Genomic DNA, 22,155 nt, shown 5'->3' with positions numbered 1-22,155 from the left:
TTGACTCTCGTCACAATACTTAAAAGTGGACCAAATTTAGGCATTAGTTACGGCCGTATTATTGAATTGTGTGTGGAATTTTTGTTTCTCTCAGAAAAAAAACTGTTCAAGTAATAATATTTTAGTATAAAAAAATAATATTTTAACAAACTGCAGGAAAAACACGCCTTCAAATGGGGTAAAACATAGGTCCTGGCGTTTATAAATCAATTTTTTAACACTATTTCGACCAATATTTAATTAGAACCCAATATTATAAAATCAGAAAATGGATTTTATGTTGGCATAAATAAATCCAAATGAAATTAAAAAAAAAAATTCGAGTAATTAAATAAGAATTTCCATCTTTTGGCTTGATAAAGTTAAGGCAATACCAAAGGATATATAAGGGCTAATCTACTGAAATTTTATTCGATGATGCTCTTAACATATGTGGAGTTGAATATTTTATACAACAAAAATTTTAAAAACACTTAATACCCTTTAAAAATTAAAAAAAAAAAAAAATTATTTAAAAACTAAGAGAGTGCAAAACTGTAACATTTGGCTTTTTCTTCAATTTTGCTTACCATTTCTAGTCTGGGTGACCAAATCACTTCCAACTTTTGGACAAGAGATCTAAATAGTTACAAAATCAAATGGTAGAAGGATCATCATTGTAGGTTAACTCCGAAAAGAGTTATGAGCTACGCAACTGAAGATTGCAAGCTGGTGTTACAGTTTTGCTCGTCAGTGTATATATATAAATAAATAAACATTTAATAACTTCAAGAAACACTAACGTCTTTCATTGAAGATTTTGGTGACCCCGACATTGGCGGCTCCAAGTTAAAAGAGTAACAGACTTGGTGAAACCGTCATCAAGCGAGAATATTTGGTCAACTCAGGCGACCAATCTCTCAACAAAAAGGAAACTGGTCAACTAGGCGACTACTTTCTTTGCACGCTTTGGACACAACAATCCTAAGCGAGGGCACAAATTGATGAACATCTCACATCAATCTGGGGTCCCGACTAAAAACATCTCAATTGATTAACTTGGCAATAATTGCGTAGCCACCTTGGCGAATAAAAACAATTTATTGGAAAACTAGGAGTTGGTTTTTCTGCAACGGGGTAGCAGTGCATACCCATTGAATAAAAGTTGATCAACTAGTCGATCACTTTATAAAAAACATTGAACAACGATTTGTGTCAACGAGGCGACCAAATCATAAAAAGTTATTTTTATACAAAATAAAGTTTGATCAACTCATAAACTCTGTTGCATTCCCTGGCGTCAGCAATATCTGACCTAGTTAACTCAGTCAGTAACCCAGTATAGATTTTGGCATTGATCAGCAATTTTTGAAACAAAGGAAAGAAACTCAAAAAATTGGTTTCACTGTCGTGGCATTTATCAGTGTAAAAGAATAGGTATATTGGAAATAAAAATAAACTATTGTTAAAACACTAATCAAAAGGCGACTTCGATTTATTTCTTATTCTTATTTGTGCTACACTTGACCAATTTTAGGAACGAGTCGGAGCGTTCCCTGTCTTTGACAAAATAAATAAACTCCCATCGGGTTAAGTACTAGTACAGATAAGCAATTACATAAGAATATAAAAGAACATGGAGGAGTTTTATAAACAGCAGACAGAACGAGGAGAGGCAATCCAGGCCTTCATTCGGAATACCAAAAAAGATTCTTTCGCCAGGAAAACGAAGCCAGCTTATTTCGAGGAGAAACTTGAGCTCCTGGAATACATGTGGGAGAACTTCGAGAAAAGTCATCAGGAGTTGATGGACAAATTAAATAACGTGCGAACTGAAGATGACTACTTCGTAACGGACTAGTTCAGCAAAATGAAGACGGTTGTATCTAATATAGTGGAAGATTGGAAGGACCATTTGGCAGAAATAAAACTAGAGAGACAAGCTCGCCAACGAGAGGAAGAGCGAGTCGTGATCAAACCACTGGTTCGCAAGCAGTTCGATTCATTGTCCAGGAGATTAAGACAAATAGTGCCTGAAGAAAAAATGACTTACCGGTAGTCGACAAATGATGGATGCAAATTGAAGAAATCCATTATGAGATTCATCGGCTAGCTGAAAATCCAGCCGAAGCCGGATATAATATAGCTACGTTTGTGGCCGCAGAAAATACAATGCTAAAATTCTGTGTGGCACCAGCAGAAAATGTAGTGATACAATCACCACCTGTATTGCAATCGATACAATCATTGCAACTACCCAAAATTCCCATTCCAAAATTTGATGGGGATTATCTGAAATGACAACAATTTCATGACATCTATAAAAAGGTAGTTCATGAGTCAAATGTATCCACGATAGAGAAAATGTGGTACTTAAAATCAAACCTGTCTGGAGAAGCAGAGAGATTGATACGGCACCTGGAATTAACAGAAGCCAATTACAACACTGCTTGGTCAGTGTTGCAGGAACGTTTTAATAACAAACGAGTTCTAGTAACAGCCATACTGGCAAAGCTGTTTGATCACCCAAATGTGGGAAATGACGTAGCTTCTATAAAGAATTTGCATGATAACATTTTTGAATCATTGCAAGCCTTAAAAAATGTAGGCGTCAATATGGAATCGTCAGATGCTGTCATAATGTTTCATATGACACGAAAATTGGATAGATTCAACCACGCACTATATGAGCAATCTCTTTCCATCACAAGGGATCTGCAGGAAGTAAAGGATTTCCTATCTTGGAACAGCGCTTCCTAACATTAGAGGCGATTGGGAAACCAAGAAACGAAAATCACAGCATTGACAAACCAAATCCAAGGAAAACATGCGCAACAGCATCTGGGACAAACAGTACCTTGTGTGCTTTCTGCGAAAGAGCAAAGCACAAACTCTTTCAATGTGAAAAGTTCAAAGTCAAATCCACAGCAGAGCGGCTTAATTGGGTGCACAAACACAAATTGTGCGTCAATTGCTTCAAGCCGGACCATATGGCAAAAAATTGCTCTTGGAGGGGATGCTTTAAGTGCGATAAAAAACATAACACAATGTTGCATTTTGAAACAGGCAACCAAATTGCTACATCTGCTTCTGCAGCTTCTGCATATGGAATTGGCAGAAAATACACCCTGTTGGCAACGGCCAAGGTAGTGGTAAAAGGGATCAATGAAAGGAAAGGAGAATTTGGAGCACTCCTGGATAGCGGCTCACAAGTAAATCTCGTCTCAGAGAGACTGGTAACGAAATTATCGTTAAAAATTAGCGAGACTCATGTGCACATAAATGGAGTGGGTGATCAACCACAGATAAGCAAGGCGCGAGTAAGCTTGGTTGTAAGGTCAAGATACAACAAGTTCGCAATGCTAGTTGAGGCATTTGTATTGCCACACATAATAGGTGACCAACCCACAGAACAAAACGCAGAAAGTCACATTACCAGACAACATTCAATTAGCGGACCCAACATTTGATAAACCAGGAAAAATTGATATGCTGTTGGGAGCTGATGATCACTATGCTATACTGGTACCAGAAAGGAGACGGGGCAATCGAAACCGTCCAACATTACAAAACTCAGAGTTTGGATGGATTATTGTTGGCAGAATTAATATGTCAACGTCAGCTTCAATCACATGTATGGTAGGCATGACGAATCCAGAGGAATCACTAGAAAGATTCTGGCAGCTAGACACACTAGAGCCAATAAAAAGGTACAGGAGTCCGGAGGAAGAGTATTGTGAAAAATTCTTCCTCGATAACCTACACACGGCGGCGGACAATCGACTAATTGTAATTGAAGAGGCTTCATCTCTTGGAGAATCTCGGGAAGTAGCCATAAGAAGATTCATGTCGTTAGAGAGGCGAATGAACCCTGACATAAAAAAGGAGTATGTAAAATTTATGTCAGAATATGAACAGCTTGGACATATGAAGCAGGTAATGGTAGAACAAATTCCCAAGAACCATTACTTTATACCGCATCATTGTGTACTAAAACCAGAGTGTACCACCACCACCAAGCTAAGAGTGGTATTTGATGCATCATGCAAAACGTCATCAGGAAAATCACTGAACGACATTTTATATCCTGGACCAGTTGTACAGAGTCAACTCTTCTCAATTCTTTTTTATCGTTTTAAAACGGTAACTTATGGAACCACGTCAGCCCCATATTTAGCGACGAAGTGTCTGGAATATTTGGCACTGAAAAACATGGAAAAATTGTCGTCTGGAGCATCAGCATTAAAAAATGAATTTTATGTTGATGATTGTCTCACAGGAGCAGACAGTTTACCAGAAGCCTGGCAAATAAGACAAGAGCTTCTAGAAATCTTGAGACCTAAGGGTTTCAACTTACGAAAATGGTGTTCAAATAGCAGTCAACTTCTAAAGAAAATTCCAAAGGAAGATACAATTTCTGACACCAATCTCGGTGACACACTGGAACAAACAAGTGTCAAAACATTGGGAATCATATGGGCACCCAAAGAAGACCAATTATGTGGAAAGGTTCAAAGACATACAAAAGGAATAACCAGACGAGTGGTGCTATCTGAAGTCGGTCAAATCTTTGATCCTCTAGAACTGTTCGCAGTCATGCCACGGAAATGCCCATATACAGTAGTGCTTAAATATAGTGTAGTCTAAGTTTGCGATGTAACATCGTAAGCCATAAAACCAGGGAAACCTCGCCTTAACAACACGACCCGGGTATAGGGAAGACAAAAGAGCGAATGTAATTTTGCCCATAATAACATTAAGTAATTTTTAGTTAGAAATATATATATATAATATATATAATCTTATATATATAAAAGAAATTCGTGTTAGTTACACCACTTATAACTCAAGAACCGCAGAACAGATTTGGCTGAAAATTGGTAGGGAGGTAGCTTAGAGCCAGGAGATAGGATATTTTTTATCCCGTTCGACAGCGTTCCCGTGTGACTTGACATGAAACATCAGTCACTATAAAACGTGGTATAACAAAAAAGAATCAGACTTGGAATAACAAAACGCAAATGACAGCTATGTAATTGACGTAAAATGCCAGCTATGTAATGACGTATGGATGACAATTTGATATTTGTAAGAAATCAATATTAAAACTATGTCTATTAAATAAATAATTAACAAGTGGATTGAAGTGAAGTGAAGTTTAATTAATAATGCCGCGACCAAGACCATCGAATCTTTCCCGACAAGGCCGTAATGCAAGAAGAATACAAAATACTGCAAATGAATGGACTGGAGAAAAACAAGAAATTGCACGTGAACAGCGCCGCGATAGTATGGCTCGACTTCGTGCTTCTCAATCACGCGAGCAAAGTGAAGCAGCCCGTGAAACAGCTCGGTTGGCAATGCAGAATCGTCGAGCGAATAACAGAAGGCAACATCCAACATAGCGGTTGCAGTTGCTTCTTCTGGAATAGCAGCCACATTGTTAGAAGGATGCCGTACGGCTCATTCAGCATTCAAATTACCGTTAAATCTTCAAACTATTGAAGTACCAACGTGTAATATTGCAAAACACTCAGCAATGGCCAAAGTTTTAGCGTCATCGAAAATCATCATCTGGGACGAATGCACAATGGCGCATAAACGTGCATTAGAAGCACTTAACCGAACATTAAAAGATTTACGCAATGACTCGAGATGTTTTGGAGGAGCAATGATTTTACTGTCTGGCGATTTTCGCCAAATACTGCCAGTAATTCCAAGATCTACGGCTGCCGATGAAATAAACGCTTGCCTCAAATCGTCAAATCTATGGCGCTATGTGAAGAAACTGCAGCTGACAACAAACATGAGAGTTACATTGCTTAATGATACATCTCAAGTACCTGTCGATGAATCGAGCGGATTAATATCATTTCCAAATAATTTTTGTAATTTTGTCTCATCAAAAGACGAACTTATCAACAATGTATTTCCAAATATTATTTCTACCTACAAAAATAATGAATGGTTGAGTAGAAGCTAAGAATAAAGATGTAGATGACCTGAACTACATAATTCAAAATAAGATGATTGGAACAATGCATTCATTCAAATCTATTGAGTGCGTCACAAATGAAGATGAAGCCACCAACTATCCAATTGAATTTTTAAACTCTTTGGACGTGCCTGGCTTTCCACCGCACAATTTGCGCCTAAAGGTTGGCTCCGTAGTAATCATTCGAAACATAAACCAACCAAGGTTAGTAAATTGATGAACAATGTAATTTACGCTACGATAATGATAGGAAAATACAAAGGTGAGGAAGTTCTCATCCCGATGATCCCAACCGATATGCCGTTTGAATTTAAAAGACTTCAATTTCCGATACGTCTTGCATTTGCCATGACCATCAACAAATCACAAGGCCAATCCTTAAAAGCTTGTGGTTTAAATCTAGAACATTCATGTTTTTCCCATGGTCAATTGTACGTGGCATGTTCACGGGTCGGAAGACCATCTGCGTTGTTTGTTTTTGCGCCTGATAATAAAACAAAAAATGTCGTGTATCACAAGGTACTTAAGTGAAGAGCAACCTATGTACTAAATACAGAAATAAAAATGAATGATTAATGTAGTTATTAATTTTTTTTTGTATTTTTTCCAAAAAAAAAACACAATCTGCTTATTTATTGTCATTATTAACGCGGAACAAAGTTCGCCGGGTCAGTTCTAGTATCATATATGTATAACGGTATGTTAAATTTCTATTTATCTGTTTGGAAATATCAAAATACAAATTTTGAGAAGGCAGGTTAATATAATTTAAATGGATTGCAAATTGGGCTTTCTTGCAGTTTGTTTGTGTTTTTTGCATATTGTCGGCCTATTTTCTTCAAACGTGTGCGCGAAGGAGTCCTCAACCGAACGTAAACTGCTACGAATAAGAAGCAAATACTCAAAATTCAGCGAACAAAAAATTGTGTTAGAAAAATGAGTTCAAACTTAAAAGTCATTAAGTCATTAAATTAAAAACAAGGTTACCCTTGGCAAACACTCATTTTAAAGATTAAGTTATTGTTTATCGGTGTAGAAGCTATGATTTTTGGAATGTAAAAAATCAGCGGCCTCACTGCGCCAGCCACATAGTTGGAAAATGTTAATTTAAATTTAGCACGCTAATATAATACACCTTTTTATACCATGCGTCCATAGGGTGAAATGATATATTAAAGTCGCCAAAATGTATTTAACAGGCAGAAGGAAGCATTTCCGACCCCATAAAGTATATATTCTTGATCAGGATCAACAGCCGAGTCGATCTAGCCATGTTCGTCCGTCTGTCCGTCTGTGAATATGAACACCTAGATCTCTATAAGAGCTAGAGTCACCAAATTTGGAACTTAGACTCCTGTTATACCTACGGTGTTCAAATTAGATAAAACCGATTTTCTCAAAGACTACTGTAGACACTACGCTTGGAATGTATACTAGCTTAGTACTAGACATCTGCATGGCTCCATTCACTCAATACGCAAAATTGAAAAGATTCGAATGGAATGGAATTGAGTGAGTGACAAGCACACAATGAATGAATGTGTATAGAGAAGTGGTATATTTTGGCACTCATGCAAAGCAAATGAGTGAGAATGGGACATGCTAAAAACATTCGAATTACTCGGGTATCACAGAACATACAGCTGCGAGCAAAAAAATAGTAGTGGCTTCACCCATTTTATAAATATCATAGAAAGTTATGTTATCGGGGCAAGACTGAGACTTCTTGGTATGCAAATTTATTATTCGGTCTGTTATTAATTATATTATAAACAAAAAAAACCACTCCATTTTTATATTTCGAAAATAATAAAGATTTGGTGTCAATAGTTCCAAATTAAGGCGAAAAAAATAATAATAGCACATATTTTAAAGAGCACAAAATATCATAGTATAGGGTTTTATTCCACGGAAATAGTTTAAAAATAAAGACCAAGTTAATATCAACCTACTTATTAATAATTAGTGGCATGTCCATTGTTCCCCAGTACGGCTGCCCAGCGACGCGGCATTGAATCTATAATTTTCTGACACTTTTCTGGTGTTATGGCCTTTTATGTACGCTCTATAGCAGTCTAAGGACCTCTTTTAGTGGTTGGCTTTGCAGCAACTACTCCCTTCTTAACGTCGCACTACAAATTTTCAATCGGGCTCAGATCGGGCGACTGTGCGGGCCACTTCATTAAATCTACTCTAGCATTATCGATACGAGCTTTTGCCACGTTCCTTGTGTGTTTCTGGTTATTGTCTTGTTGAAAGACCCAACAAAAGTGATATTTTCTCTTCGTCATGTGGTACCTTTACTTCCTCAATAATTTTAACGTACACATTATGCCTTCTATGCAGGATATAGGACCAATACCGTATTAGTAAAAACAGCCTGACACCAACACACTTCATCTGCCATGTTTAATAGTCTTTGTGGTGTACTGTGGACTGTACTCCGTGTTTTTCTGTCGACGAATATACAGCCTAGATCCCCTCTGTCCAAACATCACAATTTTGGACTCATCTGACCACAGTATGTTGCACCATTTCTCCACAGGCCATTTATGTGAAATTTTAAGCATTCAATCCATTCGTTTATGGTCTTCTGTGGGAGAAGCGGATTTTTCCGAGGGCTGCGAGCGTTCAAGTTATTTTGAGGTAACTCTCACCGCGCTGTCCAAACACTGGCTGGCACTTTAGGCTCTTCCTGGATCTCCACAGCAGATGAAAACGAGCGAAGCCTTGAGTCTCGTACTATTCTTTTTTCTAATTCGGGCGAGATTTTAAGCTTTCGGCCACGTCTTTCTGATATTTTTTTAAATTTTAATGCATTTTGAACTGCAGTTGGGGAGCACTTACAAATTTCACAGACTTTTATGTAAGTTTTGCCCTCATCCATAAGGTTTCTGATCTGAATAATCTTCTTAAAAGACATATACGTACTCCGGCCCATTTAAGTCTACGAATTGGAATACTTTAATGAATCTTCTATCGCGAACATTTAACACATAAAATAGAGTGAAAAAAAACAATCTTCTATCAATAGTTTAAGTTTCCTGCAAAGAAAGATCCTTCACTACTATTATTTTGCTCGCTCTAAATTTGGCAATTAAACTTAAAAATAAAGTATCAAAAAAGTTAAGTCACCATTACAATGTAATGGACAAGTGTTAAACATTGCTGATAACGGTATTTAAAGGTGTTCAACAGATCGGAATATTATATTGCAACTTATAGCAATAAATATCTGCATGTGTTTTGCGCTACTATTTTTTTGCTCGCAACTGTAAATGCCTTTCCAAAATCTTAGATTGCTAATTACCTTCTTAGGAAAAACTGACAAGACAGGTAAATGATATTTAAGGGGGGAGCCTGCTTTAGGAGGCCTAAAAAAGGCAGTTTTTCGTGTTTTTTTTAGGATAGAAAAAAAAACAAGCAAATGTAATGAAATTTGTACATCATTTTATTACATATTTAAACTTACAAAAAACATTTTTTAAAATTTAAAGTATCGAAATACAGCCCACTTTCATCTACTTTTGTGCACCACCGCCCAATTGAAGTGTCCAATTTGCGGGCAAAATGTAGGTCGCAATTTTTGTCTGAGACAAAAAAATCAAATGGATAATTAATTTTCATTAGTCCTTCTTCTATGTGAACCTAACAAAACCCGAAAAAAAAACGCGAAAATCAAAGTTTCTTTTAGATTTGAAAAAAAAGTTGAATTTTTCACCAAAAAACCTAACATCAATTTACAAAAAAAATAGTTTAGAATTTTTTTTTAAGGTTCACAGAGGAGGTAATAAGATACTGAATCTAATAAGCTTTGGTTTTTTACGATTGGTTGAATACTTTTTTTGTAATTTTGCCCGCCAATCCCAAAAATGAAAACTCGAGAGAACGCGCTTTAAAGTTAACCGAACGCTCGTATACCTGCTCAGCGCCCGACTGCTTTTAGTGCTGTATCTTCAAAAATAATTCGAATTGTGTTTCCAAAATTGACAGACATATTCTTAGATATATTAGGAACAGATTTAAGCAATAAAAAAAATTCGATTTTTTCAGCCTCCTAAAGTTAATGAGAATTGGGCCTAGTTGCATTCCGCTTGTTTGCCACAGTTTATTTTTAACATAATTTGAAACACCTTAAATCCGGACTGAATAGTATTTTTCAATACAATTCAAGACGATTATATGCAAAAATGTTTTAAAATATTAAAGAAGCTAACTTCGGAAACGCCGAATTTTATATACCCTTGCAGTCCTTGGCAATAATATTTTTACATGGACAAAAAAACTAAAAAAAAAACCCAAAACTCAATTCATCAATTTACAAACAAAACCTTCAAATTATTACTCTTTTTACTAAAATTTTTACTTCTTCCTTCATTGCCTAAGCAAACCACAGGACGCATAGAGTTTTCGTAGCGTTGCGTCTGTGTGTGTGTGTGTGTGTGTGTGTGTGTGTGGTCTGCTGTTTGTTTATTTCGACCAATTACGTTATAGGCAGCAAGCAGCGCTGCCGGCACCGATTTTAATTGTCTGTAACTTGTGTTCTATTTATGCGATCAGATTAAAATTTTGGGATCTGATGTTTTATATCCAATACTATCACATAGCGATAATCCAACTGCTTCACCTACTTTTCGTATACAACTATATAATATAGGAGTCCGATCCTAAAGATTTTAATACTTGATCTGCCCCAGATAATAAAAAGCGCAGAATAAAATTTCACCCCGATAATTCTTAGAATGGCTGAGTAAAACGCATCCGCACCGACGGACAGACGGACATGGCTATATCGACTCAGCTTCTCATGCTAATCAAGAATATATATATACTTTATGGGGTCGAAAAGTCTCCTTCTGTGCGTTACAAACATCTGACCAATTTTATAATACCCTCTGCAAGGGTATAAAAAGGTTTAGTTAGAACTTTTTGCTGCTCCCTGGAGGGAAACAGGACGGAAATTTCTTAGTCAGATTTGAAACTAAAATAACATCTTTAAATTGGTACAATAACAGAACTTTCAGAATATTAAATTACAAATGTAGTTTAGCTTTCATAAAGAATTAAAATGTGTCGATCGACGAAATAAAGATACCATGAACCCAATTTCCTAATCTGTACCTTATTGCCTGCATTCTTTTCAAGACGTTTGACACGATCGACAGCAAAATGTACAACAAAGAATTATAAGAACTTTTATTGACAACAAGTTTTAAGGATTCTTTTTACCACGAAATTGCGGATGTGCAAACATTTCGGTTGTATTTACATGAACAGGTGAGAATCACCGAGAGTAAATTTGTCTACAAACGATTGCTTGTAGTACCCAAATTTGGGTAAAATGGTTTCGTACTGATGCCAGCATTGATGTTCAAGGATCAGAAGCCCAAGAAATCGACTTCGGGTATGCAAATCGGCAGTCTAGTGGTTTGGGAATATTTTTCATACCAATTTATTCGTTTGACTCATTCGTATTTTCAAAATTGGCCAAATTCCTGTGGAAGATTTTATTGAAAATCGTAATTCAACTATTTGACAAGGAGGTAGTCGCTTTTTGATGATGATTTTAACTGGGTAACATTATTTAAAAAGCTGTGAAAAAGTAAATATTTAGACCTTAACTTTAGAAAGAACTTTTAAGAACAATTTTAAGGACTAATTGTTATCGAGAATAATTGTCAATATTTACAATGCTAAATGTATTCAGTAAAATTCAATTAAATATTGGACCATTGCTACATATTTTTCAAATTATCACTAGATTTGTTGAACACATTTTTTATTCTGGCCAACTGAAAAAGTGGGTATATTACGAATTATGGTCAACAAATTTTTTAAGGCTGGTAACTTTTACTGGCAATGACTTATTTTACTTCATGTACTACCACTAATCATAAAGAATCAGTTTTCTGATCATAGAATTTGCCACATAATTTAAAAAAAAAAAAGCAGTTGTCGAATCCTGATGCTCACACCTATATCTTAGTCCATGAGTGTATATTCAACTCTGTAGCTCTTACGGTCTAGAAGGAGTGTACGTTGATCCAGAGGGACATGGCTATTTGAAAATAAATTCAAAAGAAAAAGATAATCAACATGTACGTAACTTAATGTTTTTTTATGTTTTTTTTATTGAAATTCACTTTATAATTAAAATTAAATTTAAATTAAAATTTAATTTTGATTAGCTACGTTCGAGCATTTCTGTTGAAAGCGCTGACTATTTTCAAGAATGACGCTATTCAATAAAGAAAACAGCTTACGCCAAGTTTCATCCCAATAGCTCTTTAGATGGCTGAGTAAAACGCATACACACATACGGACATAGCTATATCAACTCAGCTTCTTATGCTGATCAAGAATATATATACTTTATGGGGTCGGAAACGTTTCAAACATCTGACCAATGATATACCCTCTGCAAGGGTATAAATATAGCGGTTCCAGATCGAGAATGAAAAGTATGATTTCTTAATAGCCGCCTACTGTTGTCAATTTATCTATGCATTAGAGTATGGCATTAATGAAGCATTTACTGATTTAACTCTATGAAATCTGAAGTTGAATTTACTTGATGCTGGAAAAGCATTTATATGTAAATGAAACGAGGTTTCAAAACCAAAGAACCTGATATATGTTAGTCAAACAAAATCGAATAGAATATAGTTCAACTCATACTCGTATATGTTAAACTTGATAACTGAAATTTCTGTGCTCTTTTGAATCGGTCCCAATGTTAAATCGGTTTTAAATGAGAACAAAATATTTGTATTATTTACACTAAAATGTTTCCGCCACTCTCCGATTTGCATAGGCAAAATAGTACAGACTAGGAGCAAAATCGATTCAGTGTATATCGTATACAGATGTTTTTAAGAACGCATCTCTTGGAACGTCGATGAAATATAAGCAAATGATCTCCCTTTTCGATTATAGGTGTGTGAGGACGAATTCTAAAACAATATCGCCTTGTGAAATTGATGATAAAACGTGATCATAAGAATGTTAAAGAACCGATTGTGGTTTCGTTTATATTACTATAAATCAAATTTCTTTTGTTTTGTTTGTAAAGAGTTTTTCAAAAGGGGTGCTACAAAAGTAGAACGATAGGAACTGCGAACGAAGCTAACTTTAAGAGCGCTGTGCACAGTGGTCAGTTTTATAGGCCAACAATAAAAAAAAGAAAAACTAAAATTTGCAACTCTGTGTATGAAAACTAGTTCAAAATAGAACAACAAAACAATTGGAGAATTATTTTTCCCGTTATTTCGTTGGTACGCGCTAAGAACAGCTTGAAAAGAGAGGAAAAAAACACGAAAGCTGTGCCCCGTTCACAAAAGTTAGATCTGGAAGAAAAAATTAATATTTAATATATAATTGCGCTAAGTCGCCAAATTTACGTTTTATAAGTGACCTGTGTGAAAGATGTATTTTACTATATATTGTGACTTTAATTATAGAAAAAGTTGTGATCCCCGTCTTGCCCTCAAATAAATCTTGTTTGCTTTTTTATTGATTATTTTCTTAATTTATGTTCTTTTTTTCAGCTCCTACTTTTTCCAACTTTATGTGTTATTCGGGTTATTCTATTGTTTTGTCTATGTAGGCGTAAAGTACTGTGTTGCTTTTATCTCACACACTGCACTTTCTTAAGTGTGTATTTAGTTTTTGTTGATCGTCATTAATTTTTATCAAGCATTCGTTAAATTTATACATACATATACATGTATATGGTATATCAAAGTCGCCAAAATGTATGTAACAGGCAGAAGGAAGCATCTCCGACCCCACAAAGTATATATATTCTTGATCAGGATCAACAACCGAGTCGATTTAGCCATGTCCGTCTGTCCGTCCGTCCGTCCGTCCGTCCGTATGAACACCTAGATCTCGGAGACTATAAGAGCTAGAGCCACCAAATTTGATATGCAGTCTCGTGTAGTATGTACAGTTATCGAGTTTGTTTCAAATTTAGCCACGCCCCCTTCCGCCCCCGGAATTTACAAAAAACAGATTTCTTAAAAACTATGTAAGCTACCGACATTAAATTTGGTATGTAAGCTAGCTTAATAGACGCGCAGATATTGACTATTTAAAAATTTTGCCACGCCCATTTCCGCCCCCGAAAATTAAACAAAACTGATTTTCTCGAAAACTAACAAAACTAAAGTCACCAAATTTAGTATGTATACTGGCTTAGTATGCGCGCAGAATATATTTTAATATGTTGCCACGCCCACTTCCGCCTCCATAATTTAGAAAAAAAACCGATTGGCAATTTTTTAACCATCGCGATCAAATTTGGCAGACTAGTAAATCTTATCTATTTCTATCAAACTACCAAATTTGATTGAAATCGGACTAGAAACATGTAAAATATACGTATGAGCGTATTTTGCTACGCGATCCATAAGGGCAGAATTGGCCGTTGGCTAGTGGCGGCGCTAGAGTGCTCGTGTGTCTGTAGAGTAAAAGATAGCATATGGTATGAGGCATGTTAAAACAATTTAATAGACATACATATGGTTTTCGAAATTTTAAATATTTGTTTCACCAAGTCGGCGAGACGACTTACTTACTTCATTTTAATATGTAGTGTTTGGAAAAAGGTTACTTTGCTGATAAAGTTAAACAAGTATTTGGAAACCTGGAACATACACTTAAATCTGATGGTGAATTCAGTGGCAATAGTGTGGAGTCAAGAAAGGATTATATCTTTAAATAGTTTGGAGAAATATGGATTAAAAGCCACAGAATGAAATCAAAAGTTGTCGAAAAAAATGCGGATTGGTTTGCCCAAAATGAATTAATATTATTAAATCTGCAATCATCACTGTTACACCAAAATCGAGGTCGTCCAAGATTAAGTCTTTATTAGCGGACGTTGACGATACTATGCGCAGTATGTTCAAGTGGCCCCTACGACACCAGTCTAGTCTGGTGCGACTCATATTGCGGTGACCAAATGCAAGATCCATACTCTAAGATAGGACGGACAAGCAAAGTAAAAAGAACTTTAGTTGTATAGGGGTCCTCAAATTCTTTTAACCATTTTTAATGAAACCCAGAACACTCATGGCCTTTGCGACCGTGGTGAAAATATGGGTGTTAAAATTCAACTTATGGTCCATAAGTACGCCCAAATCATTCATATTATTTAGAGGTTCTAACGGACTATTGTTTAGAAAATAAGTGACTAGTTGAGGAGAGTAACGATAAAAAGTCATTACCATATATTTGGTACTGTTGAGATTTAATAGATTAAACTGACAGCAGGATTGAAAGTTAAGGTCAGCTTGTAGCCGACTAAATGAATCTGTTTCTCCATAAACACACGCGAATGAATAATGACTGATCGAAGATCGTTAATGAATAATGTGAAAATCAGAGAGAAAATATGACTACCTTGAAGTACACCACATGTCACAGGAATGGAATTGGAAAAAAAGACTTAAAAAGTACCTTCTGTTTTGTATTTGTTAAATATTCTCGAACCCAAGAAAGGAAAAGGGGTGGAAACCCAATGTCGCTCAGCTTAGAAAGTAATAGGGTATGATTAACGGAATCAAAGGCTTTGCTGAAGTCAGTGTATATGACATCAGTTTGTTTACCATTTTTGAACCCCTTGATAATTATTGATGTAAATTCTAAAAGGTTAGTGGTTGTAGATCTACGTTTCACAAACCCATGTTGGGATGGCGAAATAATAGAGCTGCAAAAATGTTGCAATTGAGAAATTATAATTTTCTCAAAAGCTTTCGGAATAGCGGACAATTTTGAGATACCCCTATAGTTAGAAGCTTCGGACTTTTTGCCATTTTTATGCAGAGGAATAATATACGACTCCTTCCAAATAGATGGAAAAGAGGAAGATTCGACAGACAATAGAAACAATTTTAAAATGGGTTTACATAATGCGTTTGCACAGAACCTGAGTACACATCCAGGAAGACCATCTGGCCCCGGAGAATAAACAGGTTTAACTAGTTTAAGTTCGCTAAGAAGAGAACTTTCATCAATCACTGGATTGAAAATGAAATTAGTTTTTTTTTGAATGATAAGGATACGGACTTGCTCAATATTCCGTTGAGGAATAAGTTGTTTTGAAAAAACTCGCAAACATATCGGCAATTGCCTGATCAGTGCTCGCTTTTTTATTTTGAAAAGACAAAAAAGATGGGTGCACAGAGGTCTTACGTTTAGAATTAACAAAATTATAAAATTGTTTAGGGTCAGAAGAAAACTGAAGCTTACACCGCTGAAGATAATTCTTATAGCATTGTGTATTAAGCATCATTAATTTTGAACGAGCGACTGTATACAGAGCATAATCTGATGAACGACGTGTTTTTTGGAACTTCTTATAATATCGTGTCTTCACATTTTTCAAATTGGATAGCTCGCGAGAGAACCAGGGAGGTTTGTTAAGCCGCTCCAGCCTACCAAGAGGCACACAAATATCACAGAGTGAATTCAGAGTATCATAGTAAAAACGAACAGCCGAGTTCATATCACTACAATTGTACAGATAAGACCAATCGGTAGTAGCAATGTTTTCATTAAGGCTGGCAAAGTCAGTCTTACGAAAGCACCTAGTTAGTGGTGACTCATTTGAACCAAGTAATGGTGAAAGCAAGGGCAAATCAATTTTTAAATTTAATGTAGGATGAAATTTGTCTTCTGGAAGAACAAATGGTTCGATCCTAGAAACCTCACAATAAGAAGAATCCAATACAAAAATAAGATCTAACGATTTTCCATTAGAATTTAAGACAGAATTGACTTGGGATAAGGATAAGCCTAGAAGGCCATCAAGAAAGTCATGTGACATAGAAGGCAGCAATATGGTAGATTCATCTGTTAGTGACCATGCTAAAGCAGGTAAATTGAAATCACCTAAAACTATTAGCATGTCTTGACTAGAAAATAAAGAGGAATTGGCTCTAAATGATTTAAATATACCACAATGTCAGACGATGGTGGAATATAGGAACAAGCATTAAAAAAATTAAAATTTACTTTAACACCGACAAACTCAATCTCCTGGGTATTAGAAAATTGAATTATTTCAGATGACAAAGCAACATCAACAGCTATCAGAACGCTACCGCCTACGTGAGAAATCCGGTCACGTCTGAATATAGAAAATCCGTAAAAGCTAGAATGTTATGTTCTATGAAAGACTATCTACATAGAGATTAGGAAGTTTAGATTTCAGTCCTCTAACGTTCTGGTAACCCAGGCTAAGGGACGAAACTAGTTTTTTGACACACCAACAGATGCTGATGTGGCAGGAATATTATTAGTTGTTTTTATTGGCGATTGTTCTTCTTTACAGTATATTCCTTAACTATTATAAAAACTAGTTTTTTGACACACCAACAGATGCTGATGTGGCAGGAATATTATTAGTTGTTTTTATTGGCGATTGTTCTTCTTTACAGTATATTCCTTAACTATTATATGCTACGGCCAAAAATCTTCATGACATATGATGTCAAAGATATTGCCAGAAATGCTAATTTTAAAGGACAAATTGTCCCGAGAATAAGAAAATTTAAACTTTTCTATGCCAACGAGAGGCCGAGGTCCTGAAGCGTCAGCCGCAGCAGCAACGTTGGACAAGTCACCCACTGTAGCAGTCAACTTGTTTACGGGGCCCTCGATACTTTTAGAACTATCGGCAATTTCCATTGGAATGGGTAATTGCCCAGACACATCGGACACTACAATAGGCATCGTTTTTAAGAGATCATTCCCAGGTGATACGGGTAATTTCCTACTAATCGCATTCACAACCGGGCTCTTAAACGATATCAATTGCTGTACATTAGGAGTGGACGGTGCATGAGACCGGTCAGGGACGATAAGAGACGCTGGCGGATCTACAGATACAGAAACACCCCAAGGACTGGTCCTTTTACGTTTCGGAGACTCATTCATAAGCGATAAGGTTCTAAACTGAGTCTCCAACGCAGTAAACTCCGCTTGGAGGTCGTTAAAACCTGCCCTTAAAGTATCAAAACTATCTCTAGTCCGCCTCATGAAAGAGCGTACTCATTCTCGACCTCCCGGCAAGCATCACATCCATATTTTAAGCTACCACCTTTAGCAATAGGCTCCTTGATTCTTCTTGAGTGCTCAGAAAGAACTAAGCAGGGACGGATAGCAGATATAGCAAAAATTTACGAAATTTGTGAAATGCTTGTAAACAACCGAATTCATCGATCTTTCCTGCAAAGACGTGTGAAGTAATATAACTTATAACTGATGCAAATTCAACAAAACATCAGTATCTGTGCTTATTAGAAGCTTTGTTAATAATAAACTGGATATTAAATTTTTTTCCTGTTATGATAGTATTTTGAAGGAAAAACAGAAAAGCTTTCTTGAGGAAATAACAGTTTCAGAATCTTGCTGAAGTTGAACTGTAAAAATTTTTGGACCACACTGCGTCTCAGATTTTAGAATTGCAGAGTGAGATTATTAATGAACTCAGTGATTGCTCAAATAACCTTAAACTAATAGGAAAATGGGGTTTTGATGGCGGCTTTGGGCAGCGCGAATATAAACAAACATTCAAAAATAATAATCCAAAAGACAGCAATTTGTTGATTACATCATATGTCCCTCTTCAATTAATTACCAAATCAAAGATGATGAAGAGCACAAAATTTCAAAAGGAATCAGTTCTTTTAAAAAAAAATGAAGAACTTTACATTAAAAACATTTGTTTTTTTGTTGAAAATATGCTTCACGATTCTAAATAAAACAGTGGCAAGTAGACACAGAAAATAAACAACAATTTCTACGAAGGAAACAAACTATTCAGTGCGAATTCCGTAACAAAGTGGGTTTAATTGTCGACAAATCAAGAACAGATGGAAGTGGATCCTCAAATGATGGGAACACTGCAAGAAGATTTTTCAATGAAGCCCAAGTGTATGCTGAAATAACTGTCATAGAGAAATACCTTATTAAAAATTGTGCAATTTTACTACAAACCTTATCATCAGATTAATTAATGTAAAAAAATTTCTAGAATTGGCTCTAGCTACTGCTCGAGAACTAACAACTAAGTATTCCTGGTACTATACTATAAAATCAGTGTTTGATTTGCTCGAATAGTCCGAAATTATTTTTTCTTGGCTTAATTCAATATTATTTTATTTACTACTTTTGTAATTTCATAATTTAATTAATTAATTAAATAAAACATTTTTTATTGCTAATTTTATACAGTACCGAGTATGGTTCAATTTATGGTCGCCTCAATCAATAATCAAATCAGTCAAATCAATAATCAAACTTTTATAGCACTTCCTTTGAACACTTTTATACTAGCACTACTATATAAGTTAACAACTCTTAGAATCTGCAGTCGGTCAAGTCTAGCATTCAGCATTATTTATGTAGCGATAATGCTGACAATGCTCTTAGATGACGGACTTCTAAGCCGGCGTTCGTGAATAGCGACACTTGCGCTGAATGCAAGAGAGCATTTTTCTCCATCGTTCGGCAATGCATCGAAGTTCGGGATGATCATTAGAATAAGAATAGTTGTAGTTAGTTGTAATTTGGCACTCAATCCGACGCCAACCAAGTCTTATTATAACTTATATACTTTATTTTACAAATATGTGAGAAATATAATTTTCTGCATTGGAATATTTATGGTTAAAGTCGACGATAGTGCTAGAGAATGCATTTAATTTTTGATTTCATGTGGCAAAAGTACAAAAAAAACCAGAGGGCCGGGGTTAACTTTGACCGCGTCAAAGTTTGTATACCCTTACAACTTTTTTGGTAACTCTATCCTTACCTATAGCCATCAAAGTAGAAAAACGTTTTATCTAAAAAGTCTAAAGTTTGCGAAAGAATGGCCCACATTCTTAGCATATGAAATAACGAAGTTTTTGAACAAAGTCACTGTTTTCCACCGATTGTTCCTATGGGAGCTATATTATATAGTCACCCGATCTCGATCAAATTTGGCATAGTCAATATTAAATTTCACGACAATAGCTCAGAAAATAACGAAGTTATTGAGAAAAGTCACTGTTCGTGACTTTGCCATTTGTATGGGAGCTATATGATATAGTGGTCCGATCCGGCTGAATCCGAGATATACAACCACTGCAGTGTATACAAGCCTGCATGCAAAATTTCAACTCTGTAGCTCTTACGGTTTAGGAGTTTGCGTTGATCCAGACGGACGGACAGACGGACGGACGGACGGGCGGACATGGCTATATGAACTCGTCTCGTCTTGCTGATCAAGAATATATATACTTTATATGGTCGGAGATGCTTCCTTCTATGCGTTGCACACTTCTGACCAAAATTAATATACCCTTTTTGCAAGGGTATAAAAATAATAATTGTGTGTGCGGAACTGGTGTTTTTGTTACGTAAAATAAAAATAAATATAAATACAAGTAATGTTTAAATAATTTAAGCTTGCAAAAAACTATATTCGGGTACAAACCTCAAATTCGATTTCCAATTTGCATTTGCCATCATTGGCCTTTCTTTTAAGGGATTCAATTGTTGACTGCATGGCATTAATTGATATATCTGTATTTCCAAACGTTGCAGTATCCAATAGAGCACGATAAAGGAAAATATATTGCTTCTGCAAATAAAGCGTATGTTTCGTTTGAATTTACATTTATAAAAACAGTATTGCTTAATATATAATAATATTTTATATAAAATGACTACCGTAACTGCAATGAACTAAGCATGTTATCGCTCCGATTTTGGTATACCATGCACCAAGAATAATGAGATTGTGCTGGTGACAAAAGCAAAGTTTCCGAGCAATATTAGGTGGTTTCGATAAGACATAACAGACTAAGAAATAACAAATTGATCCCAAGGACTAAGAAATTTTTTATTTTTGTTACACAGTGTTATTTATAATAAACTTTACCGGTCGTAGCTATGTTAAAGCAAACCCCTAAGTCATATCCGTTGCATAACTTATTTATGACACATTGCCGGATATTGGCAACAAATATTAGTGGTCCATAGATTAGTTGCAATAGTTCAAAACTAGGGGGATGGAAGGTGGCGTGACAAAAATTTTAAAATAAACTCTATATATCACACAGGTCTGTATTCTATACTGCACCTATAGAGGAAATAGTATATTAAAGTCGCCAAAATGTATGTAACAGGCAGAAGGAAGCTATTCCGACCTCATAAGTCGATCAAGCCATGTCCATCCGCCCGTCCGTTAAACACCTAGAGCCACCAAATTTGGTATGTAGACTCGTGTAGTATGTACACTAGGGGTGGTGTTCTTATTTGTATGGGGGATATACATATATATTAATATTTTTTTAAATGCCGGGCACTTTTTTTTTCTTAATAAAATAAAATCAAATGTTTCTTAATTAATTGGTTTAACTTAAAGTGGAATCTTTGACTGGCAAAAATATTGCTGAGACAGGCTAGTTAAATAAAATATAGAAGATCAAGTCAATGTCTTGTACTATGACACCACCAGAGGGGCTAACTTCGACCGCGTCAAAGTTTGTATACCCTTGCAACTTTTTTGGTAACTCTTTCCTTACCTATAGCCATCAAAGTGGAAAAACGTTTTATCTAAAAACGGTAATGTTTGCGAAAGAACGGATTACAATCTTTGCATTGGAAATAACAAAGACATTGATCAAAGTCACTGTTTTCCACCGATCGTTCCTATGGGAGCTATATGATATAGTCACCCGACCTTGATCAAATTTGGCATAGTCGTTTATATGTGTAATTAACTTAACAATTTTAATTTCAATTTCATGATAATAGCTCAGAAAATAACGAAGTTATTGAGAAAAGTCACTGTTCGTGACTTTGCCATTTGTATGGGAGCTATATGATATAGTGATCCGATCCGGCTGAATCCGAGATATACAACGCCTGCAGTATATACAAGCCTACGTGCAAAATTTCAGCTCTGTAGCTCCAACGGTCTAGGAGGAGTTTGCGTTGATCCAGACGGACGGACAGACGGACGGACGGACATGGCTATTTGAACTCGTCTCGTCGTGCTGATCAAGAATATATATACTTTATATGGTCGGAAATGCTTCCTACTATGCGTTGCACACTTCTGACCAAAATTAATATACCCTTTTTGCAAGGGTATAATGAAGAACTTTACATTAAAAACAAAA

The 22,155-nt window shown here is 35.8% G+C and overlaps 1 protein-coding gene across 1 annotated transcript in view; it reads right to left on the bottom strand.

Moving 5' to 3' along the window:
- LOC6648652 (tyrosine-protein phosphatase 69D) overlaps positions 1–22,155 on the bottom strand; it is a 227,419-nt gene that overhangs the window by 96,362 nt on the left and 108,902 nt on the right. The window contains exon 7 of the mRNA XM_047011785.1: positions 20,463–20,609. Coding sequence (XP_046867741.1) covers positions 20,463–20,609 — 147 coding nt within the window. The remainder of the gene's footprint in view (positions 1–20,462; positions 20,610–22,155) is intronic.

This window comes from Drosophila willistoni, assembly GCF_018902025.1.
Source record: "Drosophila willistoni isolate 14030-0811.24 chromosome XR unlocalized genomic scaffold, UCI_dwil_1.1 Seg106, whole genome shotgun sequence".
Classification (NCBI taxonomy): domain Eukaryota; kingdom Metazoa; phylum Arthropoda; class Insecta; order Diptera; family Drosophilidae; genus Drosophila; species Drosophila willistoni.
The sequence above is the reverse complement of the archived record's forward strand: the minus strand, read 5'-3'. Positions and strand labels throughout refer to the sequence as shown.